We start from the raw sequence: 18,930 nt of genomic DNA on the forward strand, positions 1-18,930 counted from the left end.
CTAATTTTCATAGATGTAGCTTTAAGAATGCTTTAGTATTCTTTTAATAACGTTTTATTTAAAAAAAACTTTCATCCACTATTTAACCCCCTTAGGGTTTGAATTTACAAAAAATGTTGATGCACATATTTTTTTATTTCTGACTGAGAAACAAATATCAATTTTCGTAGTTCTAGCTTCAAAACTACTTTAACCTTCCAACTGTGGGTGACATGGACATCGCACTAAACCTTTCCCCCCCCCCCCCCCCCCTCCCCCCCCCCCCCTCCCCCCGCACTCCACCTTTCACAAGTCATTTCTCTGTTGCAATGAAACACTGTACACTGGTTTTTGCCTGTAAATTATTTTTCTGTTACTCTATAACATCAGAGGTCACTATTTTCTTGTCTGGAACATGAGAGATCCTGTTTTAGACATTCTCCAGTCTCACTCACATTACTGCATACATACCTCCTTGCACCAGCAGTTTTGTAACAATATTCCCCAGCTTCCTTCAAGATACACAACATCTACATCTACATCTACATCCATACTCCGCAAGCCACCTGACGGTGTGTGGCGGAGGGTACCTTGAGTACCTCTATCGGTTCTCCCTTCTATTCCAGTCTCGTATTGTTCGCGGAAAGAAAGATTGTCGGTATGCCTCGGTGTGGACTCTAATCTCTCTGATTTTATCCTCATGGTCTCTTCGCGAGATATACATAGGAGGGAGCAATATACTGCTTGACTCTTTGGTGAAGGTATGTTCTCGAAACTTTGACAAAAGCCCGTACCGAGCTACTGAGCATCTCTCCTGCAGAGTCTTCCTCTGGAGTTTATCTATCATCTCCGTAACGCTTTCGCGATTACTAAATGATCCTGTAACGAAGCGCACTGCTCTCCGTTGGATCTTCTCTATATCTTCTATCAACCCTATTTGGTACGGATCCCACACTGCTGAGCAGTATTCAAGCAGTGGGCGAACAAGCGTACTGTAACCTACTTCCTTTGTTTTCGGATTGCATTTCCTTAGGATTCTTCCAATGAATCTCAGTCTGGCATCTGCTTTACCGACGATCAACATTATATGATCATTCCATTTTAAATCACTCCTAATGCGTACTCCCAGATAATTTATGGTATTAACTGCTTCCAGTTGCTGACCTGCTATTTTGTAGCTAAATGATAAAGGATCTATCTTTCTGTGTATTCGCAGCACATTACACTTGTCTACATTGAGATTCAATTGCCATTCCCTGCACCATGCGTCAATTCGCTGCAGAAAAATTATCAATAAGTTTAATGTACCTGTTGAATGTGATTTTCATGATTTGCACACTGTTTATATTAAATGTCAATTAGAAATCAACTCTGAATTAAGTATTTGGTTTTCTTGTTACATTCTTTTAATTCTATCCTTACAACTAATCTAATTATCATATAAAAATACCCCAGAAATGTATATGGAAAAATCAGAAAATCACCCATTGTTAGATGATTAACAGCGATGTATTTTCAACAAACCTTTTATCTTCTGTTTCACCCCATTATGAGGAGAAAATCAAAATCAAAACTAAAATTCCTTCTTAAGTGAAGCCTACAGCATAAGATCAACAATCTTTATTTTTTAATACAACAAAAATTTTAATAAAAATTTAGATCACCTGCTTCACCCCCTTAGATGTTGAATTTCCAAAAACAGTGAAACATGTACTTGTTTTAATTTCTGACGGAGAAACTAAATAGTCATTTCCATAATTCTAGCTTCAAAATTGCCTTAATAGCAATATATTTTCAAAAAACCTTTCATTCTCTGTTTCACCACCTTAGGGACAGAATTTCAAAAAATCTCTTCTTAAACAACGCTTACAGTAAGGTCAACACCCTCTCCAAATTTTGAGTTTCTATCCATAGAGGTTTGGGCTGGGCAATAATGAGTTAATCAATCAGGACATTTCCTTTTATATATATTGTCAATTGATTATTATGAACATCTATAATAGTACAAGTGTTACCATACTGGAAACTTCTAGATATTTTGTTTGTAGTATTTGCTGTTACACTTCTTAGTTAGTTATTTAAATATGAGAAACAAAATATACACTGAAGCAAGAGCAGCAATTAGCCAATGAGACATTGCTTAAAAAGTGAGATCATACATATTCTAGCAGCTTTTGTTCCTAGTATTTGCTGTTACACTTGTTACTGAGTTATTTAATATAAGAAACAAAATATACACTGAAGCAAAAGCAGCAATCACCCAACAAGACATTGCTTAAAAAGTGAGAATGTACACTTTCATATTACATTTTACGGTCAAGGTTTCTTATCTTCTTATGCGAGTACCTGAAAAACTAACTCTTTTACTATCATCTGGAAAATATTTGTTATATCAATGAGGTTAAAAAGCTTCTTGGTACTTACTGTCACAGGTGCGACCATCGCCTGTGAAACCAGGGTTGCAGCGACAGGAGAAACTTCCTGGGTTGTTCACACACTGTGCATTGAGAGCACAGTTGTGTGTTCCACTGGTACATTCATTCACATCAACACACTCTTCCCGTGAAGTGCTTCCACCATCACTTAAGTAGAGCCGCTGGTATCTGTTGCATATGAAGTGAATCACCACTACTGGGCAATCCACAGAGCCAAAATACACTTAAACACTCATTCAGCGATGAAAAACATAAGATATGGTATGTTATAGTAGCCCTTTTATCATTCTTTCATGATATGTGAAATATATGAGATCTCTGGCAGTTACGAAAATTCATCATTATTTTTAAATGGCTGTGGAATTTTACTACAGGAAATAACTGTAACAGGAATGTTCCTGTAGAATTACAATATGCTTCACCCTACAATTTCTATAAGATTTAAAACTTCATTATATTAACTATCTACCAATGCATACAACAATACTGATAGCAGTATGTTTCTATAATATGGAGTCTTTAATTAGGAAGTAGAAGAAGCAAAAGGAGAAAAGAGGAAAGAAAAATAAAAGGTAGTTGCATAGCATATTAGCATCCCACAACACAAGGACAAATCTTGGGCTACTTATAAGATCACAAATGCTGGTTATGGAAGTTAGCCAACCTATTTCCATAACACTGGAGTCATTATAACTGATACAGTATCCATCACAACACATCTGACATTCCACACTAAAGCACACCAGAACTGTATGACATAAGTACCAACTGTCAATTCAGTTTGGATCTTTCTCAGAAAAACAGCAAGAGAAATACATTTGGTTAGTTCACATAATTAATGAGTAAGAATGAGACTGCAAAAATGAAGTGATCTTCCATAGATCAGCTCTTTATTGATTATTACTACTGACCCTTCTTTCTTTTAAAAAAAAGTGTCATTCAAAATTTAATCACAATTTTCACTGCTCATGTTCGATGCCCCGGTTAGTTGTCCTTATACTGATCCCTTGCAGTCGAACAATATTTAACTATGTGCTCTGCGAGTGTTTTGTAATCAGTGTCAACACAGACAAACCACAGTGACCCAGTGCTCTACCAGTAACTAAAAGATTGTCATTTGTTGGATCTACAACTGGAATTACGTGATTGTCTAACTTCACAGATATTTGTATGACCTGACTGATTGCAGGTGTGCCTTATTAACAAAGATCTATTTTGCAGAGGCACACAGCAAGCACAACTTACAAAAAACATATACTTGAATATTTGTAAAACACTACATGATGCACTGCAATGGAACAGCATAAAAAAAATAAAATACTTGGAACCATTTATTATTGAGTTATTCTTTAGTAAATAATCATTTAAAAGATACCATGAAAATGTACTCACCCCGCATCACAAACACATTGTGAAATATCATCAACAGTAATGCATGAGCTGTGTGGTCCACATTTGATCTCTTGGCATAAGTCCACCACTAAAAATATTAACAGCAGACTTAGGCTCCATATACAAAAAGCAAAATACATTACAAGCTGATTACCATACAAGTTAAACTGTGTTTCAATAAATACGAAGGAATTGAAAACTATGGACTGCTGCTTAGTGTATGTTCTTTAATAAATGTCAGTCAAACATTAATAGTGGGAGAGTGATTCAAGACAACAGATATGAGGCAGCCCAAGGCAAATTACTAGATCAGATAATTTATAGTCTATCAATTAAGGTTTTTCAATATTTCTATGATGCTCTCTCCTGAGTTAATTAAACCTGTAACTGTAAACATTACCCTTCCTTGTATGTAATCAATATCCTTTATTAGCTCTACTTGGTATGGGTTCCACACACTTCAGCAATATTCTTGTATGAGATGTGCAAATGATTCAAAAGTCAGTTCATGAAATTACTTCTATCAATGACTCTCCATCCAAGATATCATCTCTAGTCCTCCCTACCAAGAAATCCTCAGTCCAGCCACAAATTTTGTTTGGTAGCCCATATAATCATACTTTTGTTAATAATTGTTGGTGTGGTGCTGTTGCAAATGCGTTTTGAAAGCCAATAAATACTGAATTCATTGCCTTGATCAATAGCTTTCAGGATGTCACGTGAAAAAAGCTCGTTGGGTCAACGTTTATGAAGTCCATGCTGGTTGCCATCCAGAAAGTGATTCCACCCAAAATACTTCATTTCATTTGAATGCAGAATATGTTATAGGATTGTACAAAAGTAGATGTTAATGAGTTAGGACTGTAGCTTTGTGGATCACTTCTGCTACCATTCTTGTAGACAAGTGTAACCTGAACTTCCTTTTCTTCCAATCACTGGGCACAGATTTTTGTTCAAGGGATCTACAATATATTATTATTCAAATGGAAGTTATTTCAGCTGCACTGTATATATAGAATCCAATAGGGATCCCATAGACCCTGCAGTCTCATTTAATTTTAGCAGTTTTAGTGTTTTTCAATGCCATCAACCATAATATCTATAGCATTAACTTTTGCAGTGGTGTGAGAAGTAAATTAGAGCATTAATTCTGTATCTTCCCTTGTAAAAGAACATTTGAAAATGGAGTTCAAAATTTGTTTGCTATTTTCAGTTACATTTCCTGTGTCAGCCCTAAGTGTCTGGACACTAACTTTGTTGGCAGTTATAACCTTTACATATGAGGATATTAATACAATAATATACAATAATATCACACACTCACAAATAAGAGAGACTGAAGTAGATGCTCCAGATACTAAAAAACAGCTAAGAGAACTCAAAAACAACAGAGTTCTTATTAGGTTTTGCAATGAATATGAAGCGGGAGGAAAGTAATGAGACTGACTTCTTTATCTACCAAAGTTTTTACTTTTTTCAGACTACAATATTGTGTGCATCCAAGTAGTTCCCTTCAGCAGCTATACACTGACAGAGTCATACCCACTCCTGGTAGCAGTGCTGAAAGGATTCAGCTGGTGGGGCCTTGAATAAACATGTTGGTCACAATCTTTTGAATGTTCTCCAGAGTCCCAAAATGATGACCTTTTAATACATTTTTCAATTATGGCAATGAAAAAAGTCACAAGGACTCAGATCAGGTGTGGGGAGGGGGGGCTGTCAGACAACAAGAATGCCTTCTGACATCAAAAATTCGATGGTAGAACTGGCTGTTTGACAGGAAGCATTGTCATGATGCAGCATCCACTTGTCTGTAATGTTCTCTCTCTCTCTCTCTCTCTCTCAATTCACCCTTTTCCTGAGCCTTTCAAGGACACCGTTCTAAAACAATTGGTTGACAGTCTGTCTTGGAGGAACAAATTCTTTTTACACGGCACCCCTAATGTCAAAAAAGCAAACCCGGCATTGTTTTGATTTGCACATTTGAGTTGGTTTTGTTGAGGAGATGACTCAGTGTGCCACTTTTCACTTTGCCACTTTATCTCCGGATCGTATTCAAAAATCCTCGGTTCATCCATCACCTGTGATCACACAATTGAACCATTTGTGGTCACTGGCAATCCTCTTAAGAAAATCAAAGCACACATTTCTTCAACCTTATTTCTGCTCAGTTGTGAGGTTTTTCCACACCATTTTGGTGCAAACCTTTTGCATGTGCAAATCCTCAGTCAAACTTTGAAAGTGTTTAAATGGTCTTTATTGTTAAACATTGGTCTGATCTCAGAAGAACACACAGACACAGTCCATGTTTTCATTGGTTTTTGAAGTCAAAGATCTGCCTGAGTGAGGTTCATCCTCGACATTCTCTCGGACTTCCAAAAGTCATTTGTGCCAGCAAAAAACTTGTGCTCTTGACAAGGAATGTTCCCCATAATTCTGTTTAAACCTTTCAAAGATCACACTTCCGGATTCCCCAAGTTAATACAAAACTTGATGGCATAATGTTGCTCTAAATTTGACTGTTCCATTTTTGCAACACACAACAAAAATACAACTTCACCAATGCCATTCTCAAAAATCATGTGATGACTGTACAGAAATTGAACTTGGACTGAGCATCTGGAAGGGGTGAACACACCAGTCAACACAAGTAGAACAACACAGTGTTGCCAGATAGCATGCAGCGTTGTCGGTCTCGTCACTTTTTCATACCTCATATGTGGCTCAAGTAGCCTCTCCACCAATTCATATTTATAAGGAATTTCTTATGTGACTAGTACTTTTGTCTGATTGCAAAAGAGTTAAGGTCATTTCTGTTTATAAAATGAGTAAATGAATGGACATATAGGATTGCAGATCGATGCCCATTTGTTGCAGTTTTCTTGAGCTTAAAAGTTTGAGCCTTAGGGCTTCCTTGGAGAAAAAGAAGCTTCTTTCAAGGAATCAGTGTAAGTTCAAGAGAACCGTCACCTGTGTGAATCACTGTCTACTTCTTCCATGCAAGATATTTTACAAATTATAAACGCAGGTGAACTGATAAGTGTCTGTCTTCCTAGATTTCCAAAAAGCTTTCAGAACTGTACCACACTGCTAACTGATAACAAAAGGTCTCATAAAATGGAGTATCTTAACAAACGTGATTCTGTCAAATAATATTTTTACTAATGAACCCAGCACATAGCACTGAATGGTGAATGTTCAACGGAAGTGAAAATAACATCAAGTGTGCCAAAGGAATTGTTATAAAACTGCTAAGATTCTCAGTACACATAAACACTTTATCAGAAAGCACTTTTATTCCCTGATCATTTTTCGTCTACATGGAAGTATCATTTCCAGCTGATCATAAATAAATGTAAAATGTGAAAAAAAGAAGATAATCCCCATAACAAAGAGAAAAAAACTGACAATGTTGAATTACAAAATCAATGGTAGTCTTTTGATGCCTGTCACAGCACGAAAATATCTGACAGTATTTCTACAAAGTTACAGGGAATAGGCCAATCATGTAAATGCAGTAGAAGGGAAGGCAGACTTCAATTTGTTGAAAAAGTCTGAGGAAATACAGTGCACTCGTAAAGAAACCACATTAGATGCTAGTGGAACCAATCCTAAATTACTGATTCATCATTTGGAGTGCTTACGAAGAAGAAATGATAGCAGGCATTGAAAAAATTACCACACCACTATGGTTGCAACAGATCAGTACAAAGCTTATGAAAGTATAATAGAGATACTTCATTGGGGATCTTTGGAAGAAAAACAGTGCTGTTCTCAGATTGTGGGGTACTTTTAGAGAACTGGCATTCAGGAGAAAGCCATCTGCTTCCACTGTATATTTACAGATAGAGACCATGACAGATATACCAGAGAGACTAGGGAGTATACTCAGGCATAAAGAGAGTCATTTTTCCATTGCTCCATGCACAAACAGAATAGGACAAACAGACACCGATCAAGTACAATGCCCCCTCCACCATACACTGTATGGTGGCCTTGTGGTGTATCCATGTACGTTGCTAGGGAAGTGAGGGAAAGAAATGAGTGGCTGATCTCTTTCCATTTTCATTTAATTCTATTTCATTTGTTTTCCTAATACACACTTACTTATCTCTACATCAAAATCCCAGAGCCCCTCTAAAAGAAAAATATTGCCTAACCACAACTGCTTTTTTCCATAGGGTAGCTCTAAACTGACCCTGGATTGGAATCTCATAGTGGCAGGTGATTCTGGACTGATGGAAAATATTGCCTGAAGGAAAAAATTCCAAAAGTTTTGTAGAGAACAAGACAGTACCCCCCATAGTTGTGCAGGTCTGCTGACAGCAGATAACCAGACTCTTAATGTCACCAAATATTGGAAATACAGTGAGTAATCAATATACTAAAATAACAAAAGAAATAGCATCCTTTTCCTTACATGACTTAGCATTTTGTCTGTAAATCTACTGTGGCTTACAAATAAAATTTCTGAGAGTGACTATAGCAAGTGTCCTGTTACTGGGAGTATATGTGTCACCTCTTTCATTCTGTTACAGGTTTCTGTGTCCTGTGCATCTCTTTTTTCATCTGTGTATGGTGTACTGAGATACCACACAAAAATAATTTGTGACAGTTAGTACCAGAAGTGCTAGGAAAATTGCTGCGCACAAACCAATCATGCTGCTTGTGAGAATCATGACCCCTGGAGTGGCAGTGCCACCAGGAAGAGAGATGCATGCTAAAGTAACTGTGCATGAGCAGAAGTTGTCAGCTGCAAGTTGTAAGTCAGAGTCTTGCTAGGGAGTTCTTGCGGAACATTTGCCATGTCTTCAAAACTTTAAGTCATCAAGTGAGACAGAAACAGTGGCCAACAGACAGTGATTATCTTCAGTAGAAACAAAACATTGAATATAATTATTGCATATGGACAGAGACTGCCTGCCTAGAGATTTAACTGAGTACTGTTAGTTTGTGTTCATGGAACTGTAGTCAACACAGAACAGATAGGCTAAACACGCATTCTACAAATGCTGTAACCAGTGTTACCAAAGTTGAGTAACATATTTTGCTATTCAGTATTCTGTGTTACTTTCATTGTGTGTGTGAGTTGCTCTAGAACCCACACAACCATCTCACCAGGGTACATTTATTGGTCCTTTTCAGCAACGGCAAGATTTTCAGCAAAGGGGACACTCCTTGAGCCCACAACAGTTTGTGTAGCAGTCATTCTTTAGAATATTATGCCCACCAGTCTTCTACTCCCCCTCCCATCCTGTCCCCAAACCACCCACTTAATATTAAATTTTGCCCTTTCCTTTGGTTATGAGGACTGTAATTTAATGCCTATTATGGGATGTGTCTATGGACTACCTCAAATTTTTTGATATTTATAAGAAGTTCAGTTTTTTTAAACCACCCTAATTCTTTCTGTAATGGTTCATACAAAATTTCCTTGTCTACCTTACCTTAAATAAACATAAAAAGTGAAACATATGCAACACTGAAATACAAATCATGCTAATGAGAAAACATACACACATTCTACTGTAACATGACTTTGGGGATTTACTAGTTACATTATTCATAAACTATCTATAATCATCAAACCGGAACACAAAATAGAAACTAAGGTGCAGGCAGAGAAAAGTAATAAGTACAAAAAAGATGCAGTGAAACTGCCTCTAAATTAAACTGCACATTATGTACAAATCTATACTCAATTCCCAGTCTGGCATACAATTTGAACACTTATAAGAATTAAGAGCCAAATTTAAATTTTCACATTTGGGACTAATACCACAGTTTAACATATATCATTGCAATACTGGCTGTTGTGAAAATCGAAATTTTCTGCAAAATATCAGACCTTCTGCTGTTTACTAGCCATTTTCTGTTCTTAAAAGAAAACAACATTCTTCATCAAATATCTGTTAAGTTACAAGAGAACTGCAAATAAAATGCTCTGGAATGTACAATTTCACACCTCCCAATGCCCTTAAGTAGTTCAAGAAAAAAAACAAGGGTGTAATTTTTTATTTACTGTAGATTTTTATGGCACTACATATGATCCCTACTGTAAAAATTATGTTACAAATCAGTATGAACAATACTAATTACACTAATCCAATATTGTACTCCAAACCATAGATATGTTTCAAATGACAACTGAAAATGCAAATATTGCCAAATTATTTTATGCATGCATTTTAGAAATTTCAGTGTATTTTAACATGCCCTACAGAAGATTAATTATTTTTAATTTGATTGAGGGTAACAATTTCATCATCTTTTATCTCACGTCAAATTAACTGGTAGTAACTTATTCTTCTGTGAACATATTACCTGCATCAGGTATTGTGACTTTGCTTGTCATTCCATAGCGAATTATTTTTTCTTTTTCTTCATAACTTATAAAGTTTCTAATGACTTTCAGATGGAAAGTTGAAACTTCTGGACCAGAAGAAGTACATTCATCATAATCAATTGACTGTTGTACTATAAAAGGATTGTCAACAGGAGCATCTTCCAACTGGAATGAATGTGATGATTTGGCCAAAATCTTTCCTATTGACAAAAAATAAAATTAGGACAATATTTCCAAGTTACAATATCATAAACAGTTAATAATATGTATATTTATGTCTACATGTGGTACATAGCTGCTGTTGTATATAATACTTCAAACAAAGCATTTGTATAACTTTACACAGAACATTGTCAGCTGTCTACATAGTGGAAAAATTGAAACCTGTTTAGTTTAGAGTTAGTTGGGTTTTACATCCCTGTGTTCCATTATTCCAATAAATTATAGAAGAAGTGGCTATTGAGGGACTCTGTAATAGAAAAGTGGACAGACAGAGGTACAATTTACATGAGATTCTCTTCAAACTAGGTGAAGTAACCTCTTAACAACACAAATTCATCAACACTTAATCAAATGCTATGACACACAGACTTCCCTTTATAACTCACACGTACCTACACCATCCACTGCAGCCTTCCTTTTACTAAGGCATGTACTGTTAAAGGAAAACTATTTTAATATCAGTAAAAAACTTAACAAAATATATAAAATGCTGGATTTCTTTATTTAAGAGACATACATCTTCTGCTGTTTTCTATTGCTCCCTTTCAGTAGTTAAAAAGCCACATCTTGAATATCACAGTCATACTGCATTCTTTGTCAAAACTCTGACTGCTTATTATGATTTCATTGCCAACAGAACATTAAATCTCAAAATTAACCAAATAAATGTCACACGTGAAACTACTAATACTACATCATACGTTGTCTGCAACCACCATCTGTTTTCAACAACAATTGGTTATCACAACTTCCCTATCACAAACACATTACACAAACATACATATCTATACAACCAATTCCACCTACTGTTATTACTACTATCATTATTTTGTTTTTATTTTATACGATTTTCAACCTCCACTGATTACAAATCTTTAAAAATTTCACATCCATATGACAATTTTACTAGGCATTTGCATCTTTCACTCCTTAACCCCCCCCCCCCCCTCTCTCTCTCTCTCTCTCTCTCTCTCTCTCTCTCTCTCTCTCTCTCTCTCTCTCTCACACACACACACACACACACACACACACACACACACACACACACACACACACACATCCCCTTTGAGGCTACACTCTACTATTTTGAATACTTATTGGAATATCAGCCACTATTACTCACTAGTTACTTTTGTACATAAACATAAGATTTGCTTTCATTACATTTCTCTCTGCTCTTTTTTCTTTGTTCTAGATTATTTATATTTTTCCCATTCTTTACCAACTCACTGAACAACACACCTTAATTTGGTAGAGTTCCAATGCGTTTCGCACTTTGAGCATTGTACCTTTAGCGATCTATCCTTTTTGTTTTGATTTCATGTTGTGTACCACATCTGTTAGTTCCTTCTGTTACACTGTATTCAGTTGGTTTCCCCTTCCATTTCTCATGAGCTCTTTATCTAATACAATAAGCACTTTCTCTTTTCTTGCAGGATGTCAACACAATTCTATATTATTGTTTCTTTGTGATACATTCTTTTTCTTTTTCTGATGGTAGACTTTCCATCTTCTTAATATGAGATTTAAGGTCAGATTTCCACTTCTTCCCTTGGCCACAAATCAAACACTGCAACCTAAAGCTAGTATAAAGTCCTAACTCACTCACTTGCCTCTGTAGATCCTGTCATGATTTTTCTATGATGTATACTCAGACAGGAAGCACATAGCAGAGAGACAGAGATTTGGTATTTTCACTGGACAACAACAGATAAATAGAACCACTCATATTCTCAATGGATGGTAAAAGGGAAATAGATGTTATAAATTGTGCTGGCAGGGTCAATGTTCATCTTTAAACCTGCATTCTAGCAGAAGCTGCTACCAAAAGGAATATCAATGGGCAGAGCCTTTGGTTCACTATGTATAATAAAGCAAGGCTGAAGTCATTTTGCTGTTTGTGAAATCTTTAATCACGCACTGCATTTCTCTAGGTTTACAAGTGCACTGTTACTCTCAGCCTTCAGTTTTTCTCATTTCAGTACTGCTTGCTTATGATAACCCTGCCCAAAATGGATAATTATAGCTGGTCTCTTCAGTCTCTTGCACAACAAACTCATTAGTGAAGTACCCTGTGTGATATTTAAGTGGGAATGAGGGTTCATCCACACATGCCTTCCATCAACTATTTATTAATGGTGAAAGTGTGGTAGGAATGATTAATGCCGCTGCAACAACAGTGGGAAAAATGAAAACAAAGACCCTGTTAATTACCTGAATCAGTAGAAATAGGCATCAGATCCATCTCCTGCTTGAGAAGCTCATGTATTTCAGTGAGTCAAAGTGGAGAGGGAAATTTATGCTGTGTTACAAGGCAGGTGGTACTGAAGAACCTGTTCACCATAGGGCCCTATTTTTGTCTACTAGTGCTGATTTTTAGAAGGTAGTGCATAAGTTAAAGGTCTTCATACATCCTAGTAACCTATCATTCATTGATATTTGCAGTTTGCTGACCATATATTAAGTCAGTGAACTAATATTTTAGCCACACAACACGGGAGGCAAAGTTGTTTTTCCACCAATTGCTGGAGCAAGCTAAAGGTCAAAAGTCATGAATTCTTTCACTCTATGGATGTTTATATTCCACCTTCAATTACCTATCAATTTATTAATGATCATTATTAACATAAGTTGCACGAGAAGTTTGTCATATTTTGTTTGTTGCACAAACATTATGTACACCTTCACTAGGAGTATTATCAACCATAATGTGTAAATAAATAAATGAATGAGTTTATTTAATACTACATGTTTCATATTGATGTATGTGTACTAGGGTAATTATTCGAAGACACTTCTACACATATTGTAACAATGGGAGCTAACAGTATTTAATGGGCTTTGTATTCTCAAAACCAAGATTTTAAGACTACTTGCAAAAAGTCATACCTAATTGGTGAGTACTGGTCTATAAATAGATATTTCTTTTGTGATTCCAGTTTTCTCTGAATGGGCAGTTGCTGCAGACTCACCTGGTGCTGTTCTCCTGTATTCTATTTCATATTCAGGAACCCGGATTTTTGAACCAATGGGAACTGTTGGTGCAGAACCACGAATGTCAGCTTCTACCCGCAGCTGGTCAAACACATCAAGCCCAAGGAAGCGCTGCCTGAGAGTAATTTTGTGGCCGGTGTTAGGAAATTCAATCTCTGCTGTGTGGTTGAACACGCCACCTGCATTAAATTAAATGATGGTGATTGCTGACATTCTTAGTTCTAGATATAATTATGTTTACAAAGCATAGAAAACATTTTGTTTTTAATGTATATTTCTCTATGAAAATCAATTTCAATTCAGAAGTTAGCTCTTGCAAGGTCTGGGTACTCCTGACTTTTGGTAAAACTTTCATTCCTGACACAATTACATTTCCAAACGCTTTGCTGGGCAAACTGTGAAGAGTCTAATTACCCTTTTAGGGCTCAAATTAAAGGTGTCTATCACTATCAATGAGCTCTTACTGTACTGGCTATCCTCAGCTGCAAAATCCATGTTGATCTAAGCATGAAATGACCACCCTGTACCAAGAAGACTCAGGGCTTTATGTATCTGTGGGATGCATGATATAACAGAACCTTAAGTCCTGCCTCTTGATGCTGAATCCTTTGAAAACAGCAAGATCTTTTAAATGTCAGAAGGTAGATTTGTCATTGCTGAGGATTTTTGGTATAATTAATGTCAAAGCTTTATAAAAGAATGATTTATTAAGTGTAAAAGCAGTACATGCACTACAATGACTGCACACATACCAGCACTTAATAACCACAGTGTAAAAGTAAAAACATATATCAATTCAAATATCAATTTACATTTACACATACCCTTAAACTGACATTGACACACAATGTGAAGTTCAAGTGAACAGTCATAATTTTTTTTAGTTCATTACTGACATATTCCCTTCCATTGTCAGGCTACACTTTCTTGATATTTTTGCCTGTCCGTTTTTCCAAATGACTTTGAAGTTTTTAAATTTCTGTGAAACCTCAGATTTTTTCTCAAAAATCATTGATGTGTCTTGAAAAATCATCAATAAATGTGATAAAATAAAGATTTTCACCAACAGATGCTGTCTCCTCTGCCTCACGCAAATCAGACTGTACTAAGCCCAAGATGTTTTTATAACACCTGCTAGTTTTGAATGGAAGACTGTGTTTTCCCATGGTGCATAACTCACAGGGATGAGTTCTGTTGAAACCTTTGCCAACTTCAGCTTACCGTTGTGATTCATATTTTCTAGCTTGTAAAGCCACTACATTCTATGTAGTAGCATTGTCTCATTTCACTTGTATTCAGAAAATAGATGTCATGCTTAGGAGATACTTTTGGCAATTAGTTCACCTTTCTTGTTAAAGGTCACTTTACTATTGTTTTATCATCAACATACAAGATTACATTAACACTTCCAGAAGTCTATAGTACTAAGCCATCAGCTCCCCTACTGACCAATGAGCTATTATATGGTTTGGCATTATGAAGCTTCCCTCCATCATTGGTGATATGAGCTGTGACACAAGAATCTAAATACCACATCTCACTTTCATGAGACTGTAAAGAATCCGCTACAACAGAGGCATTCCTCTGTTCTCACTGTTTTAGTCACATTTGTTTTATCATTATTTTACGATGAGCTTATTTCTCTTATACCCCTGTTAGAACAAACTTTAGCCATATAATAAAGTTTGTTGGACAAATTTAGTAATGTGTTTCCTATGGCCTTGTTTGTTTACATATAAGGCTGGTTCTTCATTCCCATTTGTGTCTTCAAGTTTGACATCTTGTGGCAGATTTACTTTAACACTGTAAGTGCCATGTCTTTGTCTTCAATGTTGGAGAGAATGCCATACCCATAATATCATGAGCACAACATCCTAGTGAAAAGTGTGATGCCAGTAACATAATGAATATGGCAGTTCTCACTAAGATGTTATACCTGTAACGTTACTGGTGTGGCATTCTTTCCAACATTGAAGACAACAAAATATTATGGGCATGGCACTCCAAGTGTTAACACAATCTCCAGAGATGTGTGAGCCACTTTTTTCAGGTGCTATAACCATAGGTTGATAATGATCACATAATCCAGCCAGAAGCAAAGTTTCTTTCCATTTTTTTACTCACCAAGTACTTTTTTTCATTTAACCCTTTGAACGGAACATCGGTCTGAGATACCGCCATAGTTGACATTAACAATGCTAACGGCGCTGCATTGTTCGTGAGGGTGGGGAGAAGCCCAGTAATCTTCAGTCGGGTCCCGAACCGCAGCTGGCCAACAACGTATTGTCGGCGCATGCATTGTTTTCAAGTAAGTAGAATTTTTGTTACGTATTGTCGGTCTGTGAGACCGTGTTCCGAAAAAATGCATTCCCCTCCCGGTCTGACAGACCGGGTGTTCCTAAAAGTGTCAAATTTTTGCCGGTCTCCCAGACCGGTGTTCCTAAAAGTATCACGCATTTGTCGGTCTGTATGACCGATGTTCCACTCTTTGAACTCTTCTGTTTTCTGTGTAGCAACATTTCATCTATTTGATTGAAATTTTTGCCACCACACGATGCTTAATACTTTTGTGTTCATAGAAGAACGAGAAAAAAGTGTAACAACTCGTATTTAACGTTTTAATTTTTCCTCTTTCCGTTTTTCACACACATTCTCCAATTTACCGCGCAAACTTATTACAGCGATAGAATTATCCCCATTAAATTTCGTTAAAACTCATTTTTCCCTTTTTCCTTGCAGGTTTACAATGGAAGGTCCGAAATATGTTTCAAATCGGTCGAAAAGAATTGTAGCCCTTGCACGCTCTCAAAATTACCTTGAAGAATCAGACTCGGAAGTGGATTCAGATGAATCATGCATTCCAGATGAGGACCTTACTATCCAAGATCCTCGCAATGAAACAGATAATGACGATGACTCTCCCAATGATGATGATCGCGATGATGAAACTATTCGAGAAATATTTGAAGTCGAAAATACCGCAGTTCGCGAAGAAACTGGAGAGCAACCACAGTCTGACATAACTTCTGGTGGAAGCAGACTAATCACTCCACAGAAGCCTGCTGATGTTGCTAGCTCATCTACGCGTTCTGATGACACTCTAGATGAGAGTCGTCTTCCAGTTTCTTACTACGGAAGAAACAAGTGTTTCACATGGTCATCAACTCCTGTTCGCTCTAAGACGCGAACAGCAGCATCCAATATAATAAAGGTACGGCTATCAAAGATACAAGGGCCTGCTCTTACCGTGGGGAAAAACCCACTCCCAGGTGAAGTGTGGCGCCTTTTGTTTACTGACGACATGATTGAGACGATTGTAAAGCATACTAATGAAAAGTTGGCCAAAATTCGTTCTGTTATTGAACTAAAAGAAAGTGTAGCTTACAGAGACACTACTGTGCAGGAAGTGAACGCTGTGATTGGAGTCACAGTTCTTTGCAGCATATTCAAATCTGCGAGGGAGCCTATGACCTCGCTGTTTTCCACTTCGGTCTTGGGGAGGCCAATTTTTCGATCAATAATAACAGAAAAGCGATTAGGAATATTGCTTAGGGCATTTAGATTCGATGACTCGAGCACGAGGGAACAGAGGGAAAAATATGACCCAGCTGCTGCCATTACAGACATATTTAATAAGTTTATTTGGAACTGCCAACAAATTTATAGCCCTGGAGCGCATTTGACAGTTGATGAAACTTTGGTGCCTTTCAGAGGGAGGGTTAAATTTCGTATATATATGCCGAATAAACCGGCTAAATATGGCATTAAGGTCATGGGTCTGGCAGATGCACACAATGCATATATTTACAATGCCTACATCTACTCCGGCAAAGGCTGTGATGGAGCCACACTTTCTACAGCAGAAAAGAAAAAGAGCATTCCCACGCAGTCTGTAATCCGCCTATCTAAAGGGCTGTATGGCACAAACAGAAATATTAGTTGCGACAATTGGTTTTGTTCTGTGGAACTTGCCCAGGAGCTACTAGCTCACAATTTGACATTAGTTGGGACACTAAAAAGAAACAGACCCCAGATACCAGCAGAATTTCAAGCAAGAAGCGATCGTGAAATTGGGTCCAGCCTTTATGGCTTTACGAAAGAAATGACTCTGCTTTCTTATGTCCCAAAAAGGAATAAGGCAGTCCTACTTCTTTCGTCAATGCATCATTCCAATTACACTGACGTTTCAAATGATAAACCTGAAATCATATCTTTTTATAACGCCACAAAAAGTGGAATAGACACGCTAGATATGAAGTGCAGTGTTTATTCTACTAATCGCAAAACAAGAAGGTGGCCGTTGGCTATTTTTTACCACATGGTGGCCATGGCTGGATCAAACGCAAGTATACTTTATGGACTTTTTGGAGAGAAGAAAACCGTATCACGTTTTGATTTCCTGAAAAGAGTTTCTCTATATTTGGTCTACGATTTCGTAAAATCCCGACTGGCAATCTCCAATCTGCCTCAAGAGCTACAAAGTATTATTTCATCTTTAGAAGAAGAGGCAGCAAAAGAAAAGCAAATCGTTAGCCAACGGAATAAATTTGTTGTTCGAGTTGATGAGTGTCCGACGGACACACTTGGTAAAAGAAAAACCTGTCGATTTTGTCCATATCAAAAAAAGAGGAAAACTGCCTACAAGTGTATTTCTTGCGAAGAACCAACGTGCTTGGAGTGTTCACGAAAAGTGTGCAAGACTTGTGCAATTAAAAATAAAAGTTAAATTTTTTCTTTGCATTACATTTTAGTATTCATTTTCTTTGTGTTGTAACTATAATAATGTAAAAAAAAAGTATTTCTAAAGGAGTAATGTGTAAACAACAAAACACTGCAAATTAAAGTTTTTCCTAGTAATAAACTTGAATTTACTGGTATTTTAACAAATATTATGGTTCAAAAACCTATTATTATGTTTAATTACACCTTAAAGAGAGAGAGAAGCAACGTAGAAGTGCGGAAAAGTCATAAAAATAGAGAAAAATACACTTTAAATGTCCTAGCGGTCTAGCAGACCGATGTTCCATCTTACCGCCGAGTAAAAGATGTTCCGGTTAGAGGGTTAACTTAAATGCAGTCATTATGATTTGATCACAATAGTTGTCTACTGACTTTCATCTATCTAATTTGGTGTGATTAATGTTCTAAGCAAGTCCATTGTACGTGAGAGGCCAGAGTCTTCAAATCCTTTTTCGTGGGCCCTCCAGGCTTCTGCTTCCACATTCATGTGCCTTATGTGATAATAATTTGCCTTGCACACGAAATTGTCCAGGAATCTGCTTTTCTGTCTTTTTTCTTCCAAGACTAATTTTTTCAGATCCAAAGGAGAGTTTTCCATAACATCCATCAGTTCATCTTGGACTAAATAGGCCTTCATGGCAAATTTCCACATTGAATACTTTTCACATCCAATCAACTTTTCAAGTGTCAGTAGTTCAGTGAGTCTGTGCCACTCATTTTTAGATATGAATGGATAAGATAAACTGCAGTCTACATACACGAATGATAAATGAGCAGAAATACAAATGAATGCCACACACGAAACTTAATTATGAACTGACT

At 36.8% G+C, this 18,930-nt stretch overlaps 1 protein-coding gene across 3 annotated transcripts in view; it reads right to left on the minus strand.

Annotated features, from left to right (window-relative positions):
- The window catches only part of LOC126416572 (nidogen), a 346,239-nt gene that overhangs the window by 92,671 nt on the left and 234,638 nt on the right, over nt 1-18,930 (minus strand). For all 3 annotated transcript variants that reach the window (XM_050084321.1, XM_050084322.1, XM_050084320.1), the window contains exons 9-12: nt 13,347-13,547; nt 10,131-10,352; nt 3,807-3,894; nt 2,404-2,582 (exon numbers count right to left, since the gene is read on the minus strand). In XM_050084321.1, coding sequence (XP_049940278.1) covers nt 2,404-2,582; nt 3,807-3,894; nt 10,131-10,352; nt 13,347-13,547 — 690 coding nt within the window. The remainder of the gene's footprint in view (nt 1-2,403; nt 2,583-3,806; nt 3,895-10,130; nt 10,353-13,346; nt 13,548-18,930) is intronic.

Source organism: Schistocerca serialis, chromosome 8 (assembly GCF_023864345.2).
Source record: "Schistocerca serialis cubense isolate TAMUIC-IGC-003099 chromosome 8, iqSchSeri2.2, whole genome shotgun sequence".
NCBI classification, from domain to species: Eukaryota; Metazoa; Arthropoda; class Insecta; order Orthoptera; family Acrididae; genus Schistocerca; species Schistocerca serialis.